The following is a 21855-nucleotide window of genomic DNA, read 5'->3' as shown; positions in this document are numbered from 1 at the left end:
TATTGGATTGTTTGTTTGTGTCTTTATTTTTTCTGTAGCTTGGTTGCGTGAGTTTAAATCCGTTGTGGCTTTGTTGTTGGTACTGTGGTGGTTTCTTGTTTCTGCTGGAATGAGTTGTGGTTACGTGTTGTTTGAGTCGTTAATGGTCATGTAGTTATTGTAGTGCGTCTGCTGTTCAGATTTTGTGTTGCTCTGTGGGGTCATATTGTTGTGTTGGCTATTATAGCTATAAAATACCCACACATTTCTGATTCACAACCACACAAAACACGATCAGACAAATCATTACTGAAAAACACAACAACACAAATAATTTCTGACATACAATCACACAAAACATTTTCAACATAAACCACAAAACATGTTTCCAACATACAACCACACAACATATTTCTGATACACAAACACACAACAGATTTCTGACATGCACAACAACACAACAGATTTCTGCCATACAACCCATACCACCATACAACACATTTGTGACGTACAACAACACAACACATGTTCAACACACAACCACACAACACATGTCTGACATACTACCACACAACACATTTTTTAAGTACAACAAAACACATTCCTGACATACAATCACACAAATCATTTCTGACATACTACAACACAAATCATTTCTGACATACGCAACACATTTCTGACATACAACCACACAACCCATTTCTGACATACAACCACACAACACATGTCTTACATACAACCCCGCAACACATTTCTCACATACAACCACACAACACATTCCTCACATACAACCACACAACACATTTCTCACATACAACTACACAACACATTTCTGACATACAACCACTAAACACATTTTTCACATACAACCACACAACACATTTTGTTATACAACCACACAACACATTTCTCACTTACAACCACACAACACATTTCTCACATACAACCACACAACACATTTCTGACATACAACCACACAACACATTTCTCACATACAACCACACAACACATTTCTGACATACAACCACACAACACATTTCTCACATACAACCACACAACACATTTCTCACATACAACCACACAAAACATTTCTCACATAAAACCACACAACACATTTCTGACATACAACCACACAACACATTTCTCACATACAACCACACAACACATTTCTCACATACAACCACACAACACATTTCTCACATACAACCACACAACACATTTCTGACATACAACCACAACAAATTTCTCACATACAACCACACAAATAATTTCCGACATACGCAACACATTTCTGATATATAAGCACACAACACATTTCTCACATACAACGACACAACACATTTCTCACATACAACCACACAACACATTTCTCACATACAACCACACAACACCTTTCTGACATACAACCACACAACACCTTTCTGACATACAACCACACAACAAATTTCTCACACACACAACCACACAACACCTTTCTGACATACAACCACACAACACATTTCTCACACACACAACCACACAACACCTTTCTGACATACAACCACACAACAGATTTCTCACACATACAACCACACAACACCTTTCTGACATACAACCACACAACACATTTCTCACACACACAACCACACAACACATTTCTCACACACACAACCACACAACACCTTTCTGACATACAACCACACAACACCTTTCTCACACACACAACCACACAACACCTTTCTGACATACAACCACACAACAAATTTCTCACACATACAACCACACAACACCTTTCTGACATACAACGACACAACACATTTCTGACATACAACCACACAACACATTTCTCACACACACAACCACACAACACATTTCTGATATACAACCACACAACACTGACTTTCTTCAAAACTGAGCAGAAACCAAAGGCCTGAAGCAGAAAAACAAATCGATGGAGTCGAGGTTTGAATCCACGAGTGACGCAGCTGCTCGCGAACATGTTGCCGTCGCTGTAATTGTGCGTTTCATCCCAACATGAATCTTAGATGTGTTTGTGTTGAGACATCAAGCCGCAGATTAACACATTCATGAGTCGTGCGAACATATTGTGGCTCCTTCTGTCGGCAGCTGCTGGTGCCAACCCCGGCGTCCTCTGAAGTCAGGCGGCGAAGAAGACGTTCGCTCGCGGATGACGTGGCGAGAGAAACGCAGCGAAGCTCACGTCACGTGGGATCAGCTCATGGCGTGATGTCAGGAACTGCTTGTGTGGCAACATGTCACGTCAAAGACCTGCTCGGCTGCAGGACCGCGAGCGCCGGAGTCGGCTCCGCCCACTGAGACCACCTCGTCCAGTCGAGCGCCGCTGGGGGGGCGGGGCTTAAAACGCTCACGTTGGCGAGATCGCGGTAACTTTGTGACGACGCGCGACCTGATCGTGCGCCTCTACGTCGTCACGTGATCGTCGGCGCCTCGCAGGATTGGCTGAGGGTTGGATCGAGTGGCTCGGTGCTCTGTTGGTAATGTCTGGAGACGCCGACGTTTTTATGTTGAATTTAAACGACTACGAATTAAATAATATTGAGTTTAGAACAATTATTTTTTAAATGATTCGTATTAGGGTATCAAACTATATGTGTAATTATTTTTTTTAATTAATTTTGAAAAAATCGATTTAAAAAAAATGTATTAGCAAAATTATAAATTAAATTATTCATTAAAAACTCATTCGACATTTCAATATAGAAATTAGTGACATCAATTATTCAATTATTCATGGTTTGAAAATAACATTTAATTAAAAAAAGAAATCGTCTCAACATTGAAATGTTAAATTTTACAACTACATTTTTTTGCAGACTCACTCGAGACAAATACAGTTTAAAAAATAAAAAAAAACTGATGTAGATAAATTGAATTTGTTTAAAGACAGGAAATAATATTTGTTTCTCGCTATAATAAAATCTCAAGTGTGTCTATAAACACACAATAGATACAAACAAACACAGAGATGCGTCATGATGTGTTTTTAACTACTTCCTGTTTAGGGCGCGTCTGTTATCGACGTCTCGTTCGTAACGAGGCTCAGATAATGTTCAACATTCTTTGGTTCTCAGTGCGATAGAGTTTCTTCTTGGAGAGTCATCGATGTTCAAGAAAGAAAGACAAAAAACAACAAACAACGATGAAAGGGTAACAAGGAAAAATATCAACACACAAATTTACAAACCATGAAATAAATTCACAAACTCTGAATTTTTCAGGAAATTGTAAACATTTTTTTTCAAACTCTTGAACAAAAAACAATCGCAATGTTTTTTCTTGAAACTGAATTAAAATTCAACATTGATTTTTCTTTTGGCTTTTAAATAAAATATTAATTTTATCTTTTTTTAAGGTTTGTTTCAATAAAGTGGATCTATTTCATCAATGTGCAAATAACCACTTTATGAGGCAGTGTAAGAAAATATAGAGAATCTTAGTTTTTTTCAAAGCGTGAGTTCATTTTTGTGCTGCAGTTTAACTACCGGCCGCTAGATGGCAGCAGAGACTCTGTGAACACAATGAAATCCCGGCGGTGACTCCAGCAGCTTTTAAAAGCTGATGTTTGGACATATTTTGGTTTGAGAACAAATTAAAGCAGTTACGACTTTGTCAAGAGTCATGTGGTCTGTAAATTCTGGGTATGACTGAGGACGAGAGGATACAGTGACTCCAGCAGCTTTTAAAAGCTGATGGTTGGACATATTTTGGTTTGAAAACAAATGAAAGCAGTTACGACTTTGTCAAGAGTCATGTGGTCTGTAAATACTACAACACTAGGGTCAAGTACTGGACAATACTAGACATAGATATATGTTACTACAGTATCACGATATATCGTATAGTTGACCGTGTCTCGTGATTCTCGCCAATATTCCCCGCGAGACAAACGTTATTAAATAACAACAAGAAAATACTAACATTAATAAGTGAGTATTTGCCTGAACTTCCAGTAGAGCTTTTTCAAAACACACAAGTTAATGTTTTTTTTAAATCCAAGTTGACGCACGAGGGTCAAAGTTCAAACACAAGTTCAAACATACAAATCAGACTCAAGTAATCGAACCAGAGTCAGGAGCGAGAGGAGCGAGAGCCACACCTCAGTGTTCACCGCTGTCAGGACGGGAACCAGTGCCACACCGGTCCTGCTCACACGCACACATTCAGACGCACGCACGCACGCGCACACACACACGGTGTGCACAGGGGGGGAGGAGGGAGGAGGAGGGGGAGAGATTGAGATCTGACCATCATGATGCAAATATGAGTCAAATGTTTCCTCAGGGCAGCAGCGACTCTCAGACGTGATTCTTTATCTCAGACATGCTGCAGCGAAAAAGAAGAAGAAGAAGAAGAAGGAGAAGGAGAAGGAGAAGAAGGAGGAGAAGAAGAAGAAGCTGCAGCAGAAAAAGGGGGAGAAAAGAAAGAGGGGGAGACTTACATGTCGGGGTGAGATCGTCCTGGTGACTCGAGGAGGTGATGAGTCTTCCTGGTCCAGTCGATCATTGAGAGGAGACGCGTCCACTGAAGAGAGAGGGAGTGTGTAAGAGAGAGAAAGAGAGAGAAAGAGAGGGAGTGTGTAAAAGAGAGAGAGAGAGCGAGAGAGAGAGAGACTCAGCACCGCTGCGCCGTGAACAGCTCCCTCTGACGTAATCAGTGCGCGGCAACCACGCCCCGCCCACTCCGTTAAAGAGCCAGACGTGATTGATCAGCAACACAAATAGATGTTGTGTTTAAACACAAATAGATGTTGTGTTTAAACACAAATAGATGTTGTGTTCGAACACAAATAGATGTTGTGTTCAAACACAAACCTCTACACTCAGACAGACATTGATTTGTTCTGACACCGACAGGTACACACAAAAAATGTACTTAGGGAAGAAGAAGAATCAAACGGATAAAAATCATTCAGAAATACATTATAAAACACAAAGATTACAAAAATACAATGTTTTAATTAGTGTCAATATTTAAGTACTTTGTTTGCTTATTCTTGTAGTCGCATGTTGTGATCGTTTATTATTGTTGTTGTTTTTTCTATAGTGTTGTTGTGTATGTAGAAGAAATGTACAAACTCTGAAACAAAAATTACATTTTCCTGAAACAAATGAACAAACTTTGAAACAAATTTACAAACTTTGAAACAAATGAACAAACTTTGAAACAAATGAACAAACTATGAAACAAATGAACAAACTTTGAAACAAATGAACAAACTATGAAACAAATGAACAAACTTTGAAACAAATGAACAAACTTTGAAACAAATGAACAAACTATGAAACAAATGAACAAACTTTGAAACAAATGAACAAACTTTGAAACAAATGAACAAACTATGAAACAAATGAACAAACTTTGAAACAAACTAACAAACTTTGAAACAAATTTACAAACTATTAAACAAATGTACATTTTGAAAAAAAATTACATTTTGAAAAAATGTACAAACTCTAAAACAAAATAACACATTCCTGTAACACATTTACAAACTTTAAGACAAAATTACATTTTCTTGAAACAAATTTACAAACCCTAAAACAACTTTTAATTTCCAAAAACAAATGTTTAAACTATGAAACAAAATAACAATTTCCTGCAATCAACTTACAAACTCTAAAAAACAAATTACAATTCACAAAAAAAAGAAATCTGAACAAATCAACAGACTCATGAAATGTGTACATTTGCTTAAGGAAATTCTTCAGGTTTTGTCATTTTGTTTTGCACTTCTGGGCCACCGTAGAAATGGCTGCTGCATCAAGTTAAATTTACCAGGAATAAAAGCATATCTTATCAGACACAATACATCATATAATATATATATACATCAAATTGAACAACCATCCATACTAACCTGAGAACCATAGAAAGGTTAAAATAACAAATATATAAAAATGTGTACAATAATTCCACAGTTACAACACACAGTTCCTTAATTCTTTTTTGCACTCACCAGCTCATCCATCTTAACACACGATTTAAAAGACAAACAAAAATGTATTTTGAGCTTTTAGACAACGACACACGTCGATACATTCAAGTATTTGTCATGATGAAGTGAAGAATTCTGGGTAAAGGAGCAGGATATTCAGGAAGGTGAGGAGGGAGCGGCCGTGGCGGTGCAACTAGGGCAGGAGGGATTGTGGGAGTTGACGTCGGAGGATCAGTGACGGCAGCGGGCAGCACCTGGAGTGTCAAAGCCGCCACAGATGGAAGACAGAAAAGCGCAGATGGAATCAAAATTTCAACGACATTGACGGAAGAAGAATGAGTTGAATAATTCCAAGATGAATGAACACGTGAATGATTCAAATGCAAAGTTTTACATGTTCAGTGAGTAGAAAGGAGTCGTTTGAGTGAATAGATCATTCAATTCTAAGGTTTTTCTGAGGATTCTATAATATTATTGAGATAAAATGAAATGAATAGGTTTTTTTTTTACGTCTCTGGAATATAATTTAGTGAATATTTGATTTGTACAACTATTCTAATGAAGTTCTGTGTAAAGATATTTAAATAAAACGTCATTACTTCAAAATACTTATGTGTGATAAGTGAAGTAAAGCACATACATACATTTTAACAGATTCAATATATAGAATATATACAGATTATATATAAACATATTCATCAGTTTTTTGAATAAAAAACAATAAATAAACATATAATGTAAAAAAAACAAAAACGATTTTGTTTAACTTTGCTTTTATGTTGAAAGGAGCTTTTGTGTCGACATGAACTTCCTGTAAAATGTACAGTTACTTAAACATCTAAAAAATAATAATAATTTTTTTTAAAGTATAAACAAGTGAAGTATTGCAGGTTTGCGTTGTTTTGTTAAGTCAAATTAATTATTGTTTTTTAAATTATTTTTGGTTTTACAACATCGTGTGACAGGTGGATGAGTAAGCTAGTTCCAAGCTAACGCTAATGTAGTAAAAACGGTTAAAAAACACTTTAAAGATGATTTTTTTAAATGTCACCGTGATTCATTTTGTGTGTCTTTAGTGTGTGGAACTCAAGCAACCGAGCATTTTCGGAGAATCGTCGAGAACTTCAACACGACGGTGAGATTTAGCATCGTTAGCATCATTAGCATAATTAGCATCACTTTAGCTTCCATTGTGGACTCTGAGAGATTGAATTTTTATTAGTAAATATAATTTAGTGTAAAACGTTACACGTGAAAAATATGACCTTAAACGAAGTCTCTCACTCTGGGGTTGAAAATGTAAATAATGACTCAAGAGAACAGAAGGTTCCTCTGTCGGAATGTGTGTCGGTTTATTTTCCTCAACTTGTGTCAACACTGAGCCCAGAACTGGGTCAGAGATTTTCTCCTCACAAGTCGCCCTGAAAGACCGACTCAGAACTTTGAATACTTTTAAATACAGTTTTTGGAGGAAATTACATGAATAATGTCATATTTTATAGAGAAAATATCAATGGTTTAAGAATCATATAATATTTGTGACGATTTAATTGAGACGATAATTAGGTTTAAAATAAAATGAAAACTCGGAAATGCAAAATAATTCATGTAAATAACAAGAAAAAACTGCGATATTAAACATTATTATTGAAACAAATTTACAAACTATGAAACAAATTTACAAACTGTGAAACAAATGTACAAAAATACATAAATAATCTAAAGAAGTAGACATTTATTCATCAAATAAACGTGTTTGCAAAGTGTGACTCGTCTAAATACTGTTTTTGGAGGAAATTACATGAATAATGTCATATTTTATAGAGAAAATATCAATGGTTTAAGAATCATATAATATTTGTGACGATATAATTGAGACGATAATTAGGTTTATATTAAAATTAAAACTCGGAAATGCAAAATAATTCATGTAAATAACAAGAAAAAACTGCAATATTAAACATTATTATTGAAACAAATTTACAAACTATGAAACAAATTTACAAACTGTGAAACAAATGTACAAAAATACATAAATAATCTAAAGAAGTAGACATTTATTCATCAAATAAACGTGTTTGCAAAGTGTGACTCGTCTAAATACTGTTTTTGGAGGAAATTACATGAATAATGTCATATTTTATAGAGAAAATATCAATGGTTTAAGAATCATATAATATTTGTGACGATATAATTGAGACGATAATTAGGTTTATATTAAAATTAAAACTCAGAAATGAAAAATAATTCATGTAAATAACAAGAAAAAACTGCAATATTAAACATTATTATTGCGCAATAATTGAGTAGTTAGAACAAAATAGATGATAAAACAATAATTGAGTAATTAGAACCAAAATAAAAATAAAAATATATCAACATATATATATATATTAAAAATAATATAAAGGAGAATATAGGAATATATAAGTATATACATGTATAGTACATTAAATCATCAAAATAACGATGAAATATTTTCTTTAGGAGCGGCTTGGAGTATTTTTTTGATCGTTCAAGCGCTTTGTGACCCTGGTCTAGAAAATCGCTTTAGAAATAACTATGACTCACTTACCTCGATTTAATACAGGAAGTTAATTGAATTCAATTCAATATTTTAAATATTAGTACAAAAGTTCCACCATGAAAGTTTGATCAAGTAGCTCAGTGCTCGTTTAGTATAGTCTGGCGACACTTTTATACTTACAATTATGAATAGAAAAAACAATACATTTAGAAAAAGTGTTTTTTAATTTTTGGAATCACTAAGTATACATAAGAATATACATGTATACCTCATGAATAAAGTACATTAAATCATCAAAATAACGATGGAATATTTTCTAAGGAGCAGCTTCAAGTATTGTTTTGATTGATTTGTGAACCTGGTCTAGAAAAACACTTTAGAAATAACTATTACTCACTTACTTACTTTGATTTAATACAGGAAGTTAATTTAATTTAATTCAATATTTTAAATATTAGTACGACAGTTCAACCATGTTTGGTCCTAAATTTTGATCAAATAGCTCGGTGCTCGTTTAGTATAGTCTGGTGACACTTTAATACTTACATTTATGAATAGAAATAATATTTAAATTTAGAAAAAGTGTTTTTTAATTTTTGGAATCACAAAGTATACATAAGAATATACATGTATACCTCATGACATTTTAATAAACGTCATTCACATGAATTCTACAATGTAACTCAGGATGAAGTATCAAGTATGTTTCTCAAAATACAAAAGTAGAAAAGTGTCAAACTTATAAACAGAAAAAACACATTTTCTATGAGTGAAAAAAGATGAAAAAGAAAGATTTATCCGATTAAATATATATGTGCTTGATTCATGAACTTTATGATGAAACTCTGCACCCTACACACACACACACACACACACACACACACACACACACACACACACACACACACACACACACACACACGAGTCTCCACCCTGTAATTTCCAGACCTCCTCCTTTCAGTCTCTTGTTAAAAAAGCGTCTCCGCGAGTATTTTGGTCTTCGCTCCGAGAGAACTTGTCATTATAGGCCTCATATAGCAGCAGCGTCTCTCCTCCTCTCATCCCTCTCTTATTTCAGCTGGCCCACACCTTTGTGGTTTCACTTAAACATCCTCATGTTCCTCCTGCCCATGTTCCAGAGGAACGTCCACATCTGGATCAACTCACGTGGAGATTGAAGGGTTGAAAAGTGGGATGAAAATCAACTTCTTCTTCTTCTTCTTCTTCTTCTCCTCGACGTCTATAGAAACTTAAGAGCGTTTGATGGAGAGAATAGTCGGAAATAAGTGGTAGCTCTGGTGATTGCTCCTGATGATAAGATTCCAGTCCAAACTGAGCCTGAGAAACCTGGGTGTTGTATTTGACAAAGACATGTCTCTGGTAACAACACTGCAGAAAACTGACCACAAACTGTTTCCTTCAACTGAGAAAAATCTCTAAACTTAGGAAAATGTTGTCGGAACATGATCTGGATCTTATAATCCATGCGTTTGTTTCTTCTCGTCTGGACTATTGTAACAGTTTGTTTTCATGTCTTAACAGGAAGGATCTGTCTCGCCTGCAGTTGATTCAGAACTCTGCAGCGAGAATTCTGACCCGCTCTAGTAGAAGAACTCACATTTCTCCGGTCCTTAAAACTCTTCACTGGCTTCCAGTTTCTTTCAGGATCAACTTTAAAATTCTTGTTCTTACTTTCAGATCTATTCATGGTCAGACCTTCCATCAGTGACCTGATCCAGACTTACACCCCAGCTGGGGCTCTGAGGTCTGTGGATCAGAATCTACTGATGGTTCCTGAACACGCTTCAGGACCAGAGGAGAGAAATCCTTCCAGGCTGTTGCTCCTAAGCTTTGGAACCATCTCTGTGTTTGATGATCTACTGACTCCTTCAAGAAACATCTTAAGACATTTCTATTTGTTCAGGCTTTTCCTTGATTTTCTGGAATTCCTGTTGTGTTATCAGTTTTATCTTGATCTTTAAAGTATTTACTTTATTGAATATTGTTTTGATTGTTTAAGCGCTTTGTGACCCTGGTCTGGAAAAGCCCTATACAAATAAAAATGACTTACTTACCTACAGTGAGAGAGAAAAGAGTGTTTAAGTCTGGACGAGTCTTCAGGGTCTAATGAAGTGTAATCACCCAACGGGGTCTAATTAGAGGAAGGTTTCGGCTGCTCTGAGTCTCGGCTCAGAACTCGCTCCGTCTGTCGCCGACAAATCGACCGAATCCGACGCCATCGAGCTTCTTCAGCGACTGCCTTCCTCGACGTGCGCCTCGCACAGGAAACAGGAAGTGCTGATAATTCACGTGGTGACAGATCAAGATTCGAGGCGTCGGAACGAATGAAAGAGTGTTTAGATGCACTCAATATGACTGGAGCTGTCAGGAAATACCATAGACGTGTGTATGTCCCCATGTTAGTTACACGATAACTCGTCGATGTTCAACTGCAATAGAAATAGTACTTATGAAAAACATTCACTTTTTTGGGCTTTGAAAGAGTATGAAATCAAATATTTAGATTTTTGTATTTACATTTAAGATACAATACCTCAACGCCTTCCTTAATTTTTGTTGGAATTAAACTGATGTCCTCCGCAGCCTAAAAGAACAATAAAATCTCACAAGATCCTGGCGGTGACTGAGGACAAGGGGATACACTGACTACAGCAGCTTTTAAAGCTGATGTTTGGACATATTTTGGTTTGAAAACAAATGAAAGCAGTTACGACTTCGTCAAGAGTCCTGCGGTCTGTAAATACTACAACACCAGAGTCAAGTACTGGACAATACTACACATGTATACTTGTTACTACACTATCATAAAACCAGAGTCAAGTACTGTACAATACTATACATATATACTTGTTACTACACTATCACAACACCAGAGTCAAGTACTGTACAATACTACCCATGTATACTTGTTACTACACTATCATAAAACCAGAGTCAAGTACTGTACAATACTATACATATATACTTGTTACTACACTATCACAACACCAGAGTCAAGTACTCGGCAATTCTACACATATATACTTGTTACTACAGTATCACAACACCAGAGTCAAGTACTCCACAATACTACACATATATACTTGTTACTACACTATCACAACACCAGAGTCAAGTACTGGACAATACTACACATATATACTTGTTACTACACTATCACAACACCAGAGTCAAGTACTCGATAATACTACACATATATACTTGTTACTACACTATCAGAACACCAGAGTCAAGTACTGGACAATACTACACATATATACTTGTTACTACACTATCCCACACCAGAGTCAAGTACTCGGCAATTCTACACATATATACTTGTTACTACAGTATCACAACACCAGAGTCAAGTACTCCACAATACTACACATATATACTTGTTACTACACTATCACAACACCAGAGTCAAGTACTGGACAATACTACACATATATACTTGTTACTACACTATCACAACACCAGAGTCAAGTACTGGACAATACTACACGTATATCCTTGTTACTACACTATCACAACACCAGAGTCAATTACTGGACAATACTACACCTATATACTTGTTACTACACTATCACAACACCAGAGTCAAGTACTCGACAATACTACACATATATACTTGTTACTACACTATCACAACACCAGAGTCAAGTACTCGGCAATTCTACACATATATACTTGTTACTACAGTATCACAACACCAGAGTCAAGTACTCCACAATACTACACATATATACTTGTTACTACACTATCACAACACCAGAGTCAAGTACTCGCCAATTCTACACATATATACTTGTTACTACAGTATCACAACACCAGAGTCAAGTACTCAACAATACTACACATATATTCTTGGTACTACAGTATCACAACATCAGAGTCAAGTACTACACATAAATTGTGTATATATGTAACTGCACATTGTCCTTTTAAATAAACTGAACTGAACTGAAATGTACTTGTTACTACAGTATCACTATATATCGTATCATTGACCATGTATGGTGATACGTACAGATTTAATACATAATAACAGACCTAAACCATGACGATGTTGAATATGATTTAAATACTTTATCAAATTAATTAGAAAAGAGATTTGATTCAGAAAACATTTCTAACCCTCGTCGTGTCTCACGGTGACCCAGAGATTAAACCGGGTTAAACCGGTTCATGTCTTACGATCATAAAGTGACCCGAGGCCCCGAGGTTTTGTTTGTTTTAATCAATTCCATGTTTTCATTTGTTTTTTAAAACCCACTTCTCCTTTTCAAGGGTCATTAACTGACCTTCAGACCAGCAGACGTCTGAACAAACACAGCACTAGCTGCTGGCTCAGCTCTTTCTACACCAAAGTACATGAAGCACATCATGAGAAACCTCCTTCATTTTAAAGAACTAGTTTAGGGTCATGATCCCCGAATGAACTTTCCCTCCGGTCAACCCCAGTTCATGAACCCGAGGAGCCGCTTCGACGTAATACAGGAAGTTAATTTAATTTAATTAAGTATATTTAAAATGTTAGTAAAAACAGTTTCACCATGATCGGCCGAAAGATGGATCAAGTAGCTCGGTGCTCGTTTAGTATAGTCTGGTGACATCGTTATACTTACAATTATGAATAGAAAGAATATTGACTTGAAATGTGTTTTGAAATGATATGTAAAAACATTATGACCACGTGTGTAGAAATGATATGTAAAAACATTATGAGTCATGTGACTGAGTCCTGAGTCATGTGACTGATGTGGACATTGATGTGACATTTTATGTTGGTTGAGTCTTCTTTTTAACTGGAGACGCTTCATGTTTCTTGAATGTAGCCATTAGCCTTGCAGTAAAACTGTTACAAATCCCGAGCTGAGCCAGAAGGCAGTACTTTTACTGGTTGTTCTGACGTCAACGATCTGGTCATAATGTTTTGGCTAATGTGCATGAAGAGAGAGTATTTATGGATCAAACATGTCCCGGACCAGCACCAGGTCCATCTAGTGACCACAACTCTCTGTGTGTTCTGGCTCGGCTGCCCCGGGACCCTGTCATTATGTGGTCCAGGTCCGGGCGTGTCTCCGTCGAACATGAGCCCGGGCGAACATGTGTCTCCTCTGGTGGCTCTGGCTCGCCCCCTGCCGTGCACGGTTCTGACCCAGATGCGTCTCCGATCCGGCGGCACCGCCTGCGGTCACTGCGCCATCTGGTGGTTGACATGTCAAACTGCAGCCTGTAACAGTCCCAGGTTCTGGTTCTGTTTCGCGGTTCCGAGGGTCAAATCAGTAGCATCGAACGTACTGTGTACAGTATATATACTTCAAATGATTCGTTGTTTTTATTTTCTGCAACAAAAAGGGTTGGAGTTGAAATGTAAAAGCAAAAAAATGAAATATCAGCATTTGTTCAATGTGTAAAATATTTTTATTTGTGTTATTGAAGGGTTAGTATCTGTATTGGTTCTTAAAATGTTTGATTGACACACATCGTCGTGGAAACACGATATGGAAGAAATAAACATTTCAAAGGCTTTTAATACATGTTTTTATATTTGACCAAATGTGTTAGTAAAGTATTTGAAGGCAACTAAACGATAAATACTTCTCGAGACAAAGAGATTTTTGTCGTTGATCTTCGTCTGGAATTGTGTTTGGTTCTTCTCCTTCAGAAGTGTCTTTGATCTTGTAAAGATGTGTTGGATCTTCTTCTAAAAGTGTTCCTGATCTTTGAGGAGATGTTGGATCTTCTTCTAAAAGTGTTCCTGATATTTTAGGAGATGTTGGATCTTCTTCTAAAAGTGTTCCTGATCTTTGAGGAGATAGTTGGATCTTCTTCTAAAAGTGTTCCTGATCTTTGAGGAGATAGTTGGATCTTCTTCTAAAAGTGTTCCTAATCTTTGAGGAGATTGTTGGAACTTCTTCTAAAAGTGGTCTTGATATTTTAGGAGATGTTGGATCTTCTTCTAAAAGTGTTCCTGATATTTTAGGAGATTGTTGGATCGTCTTCTAAAAAGTGTTCCTGATCTTTGAGGAGATAGTTGGATCTTCTTCTAAAAGTGTTCCTAATCTTTTAGGAGATTGTTGGAACTTCTTCTAAAAGTGGTCTTGATATTTTAGGAGATGTTGGATCTTCTTCTAAAAGTGTTCCTGATATTTTAGGAGATGTTGGATCTTCTTCTAAAAAGTGTTCCTGATATTTTAGGAGATGTTGGATCTTCTTCTAAAAGTGTTCCTGATCTTTGAGGAGATAGTTGGATCTTCTTCTAAAAGTGGTCCTGATATGTTAGGAGATTGTTGGATCTTCTTCTAAAAGTGTTCCTGATCTTTGAGGAGGTGGTTTGATCTTGTTCTGGAAGTGTCTCTGATCTTCTAGAAGTGTGTGCGGTAGGCCAGGAGATACGCTTCGTTGTACATGTAGATGTGGCGGTCGGTCGGGTTGTAGCTCAGACTGGAGACGCCGTTAGCAATCTTCTCCATGCGCATGGACAGCGTGTTGTCCTCTCGACCCGTGGCCGTGTCGAAGGCGTAGAAAACCTCCTCGCGGGTCTTGTCAAGGTACCGCGTGGCGTACAAGACGCCGCACGCCATGAAGGCGTTGCTCACCGACTTCTTGAACAGCCTGGACTCCCACGTGTGCGTGACGTTGAGCATCTTCTCCTCGCCGTACCACTCCAGCCGACTCATCACCAGGTTACCGTGGTTACCTGTGGTGGCGTACAGCGCCCAAAGTCCGCTTTCGTCGGCCTCCAGGTCGATGTCGCTGTTGGCGCGGCAGTCGTAGTAGCAGTAGGGGAACTTGTTGCTGAAGCCCACCTCCAGCCCGGGAAGGGTCACACGAGCGACCGTTTTGGTTTGGAGGTCGTAGCGGCAGATCTTGGTGGAGCGGTAGCAGTGGTAGTAGAGCGCGTCCCCGTACAGGACCGCGTTGGGACCCTCGTTGGCGTCGGCGTGGCTGAACGAGGGAGCGAAGATGAAGTCCTTGTGCCTGGTGGAGGACATGAAGTCCGGCAGGGTCTCGTACACGCGGACCGTGTTCCCCCACGCGTGGCTGTTGACCAGAGGCTGGACCCAGTAGCTCTCCTTCTGGTCCGGGCTATCCGACATGGCCTGTTTGCCCCAGGACCCCGACACGAAGCTCTTGCCGAACGGGCTGACCTTGGTCACGACCGGATCGCTGATGTTGACCATCAGACCTCGGAGGCAGTGCCGGCTCTGTACTGAGAGACGGGAGGACACAAGGAACGTGTTGAGGAGCTGACGTGCACGGCTCAGTGAAGCTAACGGAGCTAACTGAAGGACACTTTTATTAATACTACGAATAATAGTGTAAACGTGAAGGCGGAATCTGATTCATAATTATGTATATACAAACATTTCAGTCCATACAAAATAACACACCTCATACACACACACACACACACACACGCACACATACCAACAGAAATACACACATACACAGAAAGACACACACACATACACACAGAAATACATACATACACAGAAAGACACACATACATACACACAGAAATACATACATAAACAGAAAGACACACACACATACCAACAGAAATACACACATACACAAAAAGACACACGCGTATACCAACAGAAATACACACATAAACAGAAAGACACGCGCACATACAGTACACACAGAAATACATACATAAACAGAAAGACACACACACATACCAACAGAAATACACACATACACAAAAAGACACACACACATCCCAACAGAAATACACACATACACAAAAAGACACACACACATACCAACAGAAATACATACATAAACAGAAAGACACACACACATACCAACAGAATTACACACATACACAAAAAGACACACACACATACCAACAGAAATACATACATAAACAGAAAGACACACACACATACCAACAGAAATACACACATACACAAAAAGACACACACATATACCAACAGAAATACATACATAAACAGAAAGACACACACACATACCAACAGAAATACACACATAAACAGAAAGACACACACACACATACCAACAGAAATACACACATAAACAGAAAGACACACATACATACACACAGAAATACATACATAAACAGAAAGACACACACACATACCAACAGAAATACACACATAAACAGAAAGACACACACACATACCAACAGAAATACACACATAAACAGAAAGACACACACACACACATACCAACAGAAATACACACATACAGAGACCGACACACACACATTGACACAGACAGACAGACAGACAGACAGACAGACAGACATGTACCTCTGAAGTCTTGGGGGATGGACTTGCAGGACTCAGCTTTGTTCCTCAGATAACGAAGTTTCTCCTTCACCGTCTTCATGTTGATGTTGTCGGTCGTTTGCATCTGATCCACATCCTGACGCAGTTTCTTCACCTTCAAGAACACACATGTTGTGATGACGACAAGAGAACACACTTGTGTCGTGATGATGACAAGAGCACACACGTGTCGTGATGACGACAAGAACACACGTGTCGTGATGACGACAAGAACAAGAACACACATGTTGTAATGACGACAATAACAAGAAAAGACACATGTTGTGATGACGACAATAACAAGAATACACATGTTGTGATGACGACAACACAAGAACACACATGTTGTGATGACGACAATAACAAGAAAAGACACATGTTGTGATGACGACAACACAAGAACACACATGTTGTGATGACGACAATAACAAGAACACACATGTTGTGATGACGACAATAACAAGAACACACATGTTGTGATGACGACAATAACAAGAACACACATGTTGTGATGACGACAATAACAAGAACACACATGTTGTGATGACGACAATAGCAAGAACACACATGTTGTGATGACGACAACACAAGAACACACATGTTGTGATGACGACAATAACAAGAAAAGACACATGTTGTGATGACGACAATAACAAGAACACACATGTTGTGATGACGACAACACAAGAACACACATGTTGTGATGACGACAATAACAAGAAAAGACACATGTTGTGATGACGACAATAACAAGAACACACATGTTGTGATGACGACAATAACAAGAACACACATGTTGTGATGACGACAATAACAAGAAAAGACACATGTTGTGATGACGACAATAACAAGAACACACATGTTGTGATGACGACAACACAAGAACACACATGTTGTGATGACGACAATAACAAGAAAAGACACATGTTGTGATGACGACAATAACAAGAACACACATGTTGTGATGACGACAACACAAGAACACACATGTTGTGATGACGACAATAACAAGAACACACATGTTGTGATGACGACAATAACAAGAAAAGACACATGTTGTGATGACGACAATAACAAGAACACACATGTTGTGATGACGACAATAACAAGAAAAGACACATGTTGTGATGACGACAATAACTAGAAAAGACACATGTTGTGATGACGACAATAACAAGAAAAGACACATGTTGTGATGACGACAATAACAAGAACACACATGTTGTGATGACGACAACACAAGAACACACATGTTGTGATGACGACAACACAAGAACACACATGTTGTGATGACGACAATAACAAGAAAAGACACATGTTGTGATGACGACAATAACAAGAACACACATGTTGTGATGACGACAATAACAAGAACACACATGTTGTGATGACGACAATAACAAGAAAAGACACATGTTGTGATGACGACAATCGCAAAAGAACTCGTACTACACACCTCCCTGCTGAGACTCCTGGTCTGGTCGCTCTTCATCTGCCCGTGGACGGCGTTGATGTGGACCTCCAGCTGACTCAGCTCCTGGCCCAGTTGCCTCAGAGACAAGCTGGAGTAGAACCCCTGATCGTTCAGGTACTGGAACGGCTCCAGTCGGTCCATGACGTTCTGGACCTGATCCTGGATCTGAGGGAGCCGACTTTGAGCCAACTGGACCTGGAGGAGATCGAAAGTGTCTAAAGTGTATATTGATAAAAGTCCTGCGAGATCCTGGCGGTGACTGAGGACGAGAGGATACAGTGACTCCAGCAGCTTTTAAAGCTGATGTTTGGACATATTTTAGTTTGAAAACAAATGAAAGCAGTTACGACTTCATCAAGAGTCATGTGGTCTGTAAATACTACACATATATTCTTGTTACTACACTATCACAACACCAGAGTCAAGTACTGGACAATACTACACATATATACTTGTTACTACACTATCACAACACCAGAGTCAAGTACTGGACAATACTACACATATATACTTGTTACTACACTATCACAACACCAGAGTCAAGTACTGGACAATACTACACATATATACTTGTTACTACACTATCACAACACCAGAGTCAAGTACTGGACAATACTACACATTTATACTTGTTACTACACTATCACAACACCAGAGTCAAGTACTGGACAATACTACACATATATACTTGTTACTACACTATCACAACACCAGAGTCAAGTACTCGACAATACTACACATATATACTTGTTACTACACTATTGCAACACCAGAGTCAAGTACTCGACAATACTACACATATATACTTGTTACTACACTATCACAACACCAGAGTCAAGTACTGGACAATACTACACATATATACTTGTTACTACACTATCACAACACCAGAGTCAAGTACTCGACTATACTACACATATATACTTGTTACTACACTATCACAACACAAGAGTCAAGTACCGGACAATACTACACATATATACTTGTTACTACACTATCACAACACAAGAGTCAAGTACCGGACAATACTACACATATATACTTGTTACTACACTATCACAACACCAGAGTCAAGTACTCGACTATACTACACATATATACTTGTTACTACACTATCACAACACTAGAGTCAAGTACTGGACAATACTACACATATATACTTGTTACTACACTATCACAACACCAGAGTCAAGTACTCGACTATACTACACATATATACTTGTTACTACACTATCACAACACAAGAGTCAAGTACCGGACAATACTACACATATATACTTGTTACTACACTATCACAACACAAGAGTCAAGTACCGGACAATACTACACATATATACTTGTTACTACACTATCGCAACACCAGAGTCAAGTACTCGACTATACTACACATATATACTTGTTACTACACTATCGCAACACCAGAGTCAAGTACTCGACTATACTACACATATATACTTGTTACTACACTATCACAACACCAGAGTCAAGTACTCGACTATACTACACATATATACTTGTTACTACACTATCACAACACTAGAGTCAAGTACTGGACACTACTACACATATATACTTGTTACTACACTATCACAACACCAGAGTCAAGTACTCGACTATACTACACATATATACTTGTTACTACACTATCACAACACCAGAGTCAAGTACTCGACTATACTACACATATATACTTGTTACTACACTATCACAACACTAGAGTCAAGTACTGGACAATACTACACATATATACTTGTTACTACACTATCACAACACCAGAGTCAAGTACTGCACAATACTACACATATATACTTGTTACTACACTATCACAACACCAGAGTCAAGTACTCGACTATACTACACATATATACTTGTTACTACACTATCACAACACTAGAGTCAAGTACTGGACAATACTACACATATATACTTGTTACTACACTATCACAACACCAGAGTCAAGTACTGGACAATACTACACATATATACTTGTTACTACAGTATCACTATACATCATATTGTTGATCCTGTATGTAATACATATCGTATCGCCAGATTCATTTTTTTTTATCACATTTAAAAAAAAAGTATAAATATGATTTTATATTTTGAGAGTTTATTAAAAAATGTAGTACGAGTTTAGTTTTAATATTGTCTGTTTATTATTTCAGACTCAATTTATCTTAATTGTATCTGTTTTTTTATGTAGTTTCTATGAAAGTATATCAGTAACACCACTATATTGTACCATTACGTTTAACATTTCATGTTGAAACTTTCCCATTTTTAAAAGTATTTTTTTTAAGTATTGATGAATTAAATCTGCTTTTATTGAATCACTGAGTGAAAAACTGTGTGTCAAAAGTTAATTTTTATTTAATAAAAACTGAATTCAATTAAATATATACAGAGAGAAAAGGCTGATTTCTTTCTTCTTTTTTTTTACATATTGAATTAAAAAAATTGTACACAGACTTTTATATTCATCAGAAAACTGCTTTAAAAATTAAAGTTATTATGATGATTATGATTGGACGAAAGTAGCTCGGTGCTCTGTTGGTTTTGTCTGATACACCAACATTTTTACATTTGATTTTCTGAATTGAAAAATATTTGAATATTTGAATGAATAATATTTTATTTATGAATTATTTTAATTACAATATTAAACTCCCCAGTGAATTTTTATTATCAAAAATAAATAAACATTTCAATTGACAAATAATAGAATTTAATTATTCAATAATAGAAATGTAACCTTAAAAAATATTGTGTTTAATTATATAATAAAACTATTCAAATATGAAATTCTTAATTAAACAACATTTCATTTCAAGTGTCAACATTTAAAATGCCATCATGTTAACATCCATCACGTCTTATCTTATCTTAAACACCGACGTCTTCATTGATCACCAACAACATCTACTTTCATACGTTTTTACAGAACAATGGTTTTAGGTTTTGCTGGTCCAACCTGCTCCTCCGCTGCGTCCAGGGCATCCCGGCACGCCTCGGCCCGCTGCTGCGCCGCCTCGTACACGTGGACGGGGAAGGACCAGACGCTGGCGTTGACGCTGCACAGGCACGAGTCGTCGCCGCGGCGACCGGACACTCGCTGGACTCGTCCTTCGTCCTGGAGGACGGAGGGACTCGCGGTGGAGGCCAGAGGAAGAAGAAGAAGAAGAAGAAGATGAGGCTTCGTCAGAGACATGTTGGCGACGAGTGAAGAGGAAACGATGCTGATGGTCGAACTTCAACTCGCCGTGAGTCACCGATGGCGGATGTGAAAGTTGGAAACTGTTTCCTGTTTCTGCGTCTGTTGTTCCCCCTGAAATCTTCCCAAGCAAATCCTTTCGATTGCGAAACATGAAACTCAAAAACTGTTGACCTCAGCAAACGCCCAAGTCAACAGGTCAAAATATCATGATGGCTCGTCGTGTGAGGCTGCCGTCGTCATGGCAACAGCCCTGTCGTGCCTCAGAAGCAGAAGCGGTCAGCACCTGGGATCACAAATACGGAAGTGAGAATCTCTGAGAAAAAGTCCCAGAGCGAGAGTTTCCTCCAACGCCACTTCCTGTCCCCGCCGCTGGGTCTCACGGGTCCAGGTCTC

The 21855-nt window shown here is 37.8% G+C and overlaps 2 protein-coding genes across 3 annotated transcripts in view; both read right to left on the bottom strand.

Annotated features, from left to right (window-relative positions):
* Window positions 1-4593, bottom strand: part of smpd3 (sphingomyelin phosphodiesterase 3) — a 51307-nt gene extending 46714 nt beyond the window's left edge. For both annotated transcript variants that reach the window (XM_087797180.1, XM_087797179.1), the window contains exon 1: window positions 4439-4593. The gene's annotated coding sequence lies outside the window, so the exon portion shown is untranslated. The remainder of the gene's footprint in view (window positions 1-4438) is intronic.
* Window positions 4594-13869: 9276 nt separating this feature from the next.
* On the bottom strand, window positions 13870-21571 carry LOC148074296 (olfactomedin). The gene is made up of 4 exons (XM_087797309.1): window positions 21220-21571; window positions 18228-18440; window positions 16754-16886; window positions 13870-15684 (listed from the first exon to the last, which is right to left on the bottom strand). The coding sequence occupies exons 1-4, from the start codon at window positions 21454-21456 to the stop codon at window positions 14837-14839; spliced, it is 1431 nt and encodes a 476-aa protein (XP_087653435.1). The 5' UTR covers window positions 21457-21571; the 3' UTR covers window positions 13870-14836.
* Between the last annotated feature and the right edge of the window lie 284 nt (window positions 21572-21855).

The sequence above is a fragment of the Callionymus lyra genome, chromosome 8 (genome assembly GCF_982586985.1).
Source record: "Callionymus lyra chromosome 8, fCalLyr1.hap1.1, whole genome shotgun sequence".
NCBI lineage: Eukaryota > Metazoa > Chordata > Actinopteri > Syngnathiformes > Callionymidae > Callionymus > Callionymus lyra.
Note: the sequence above shows the minus strand (reverse complement) of the source record. Positions and strands in the feature narration are given on the sequence as shown.

Coding starts and splice junctions, on each gene's coding strand:
- LOC148074296 (XM_087797309.1), bottom strand. CDS start 21,456: ATGTCTCTGACGAAGCCTCATCTTCTTCTTCTTCTTCTTCTTCCTCTG. Junction 18,441..21,219: donor TGGACGCAGCGGAGGAGCAG/GTTGGACCAGCA, acceptor GATCTCCTCCAG/GTCCAGTTGGCTCAAAGTCG. Junction 15,685..16,753: donor CATCCCCCAAGACTTCAGAG/GTACATGTCTGT, acceptor CCCGTCTCTCAG/TACAGAGCCGGCACTGCCTC.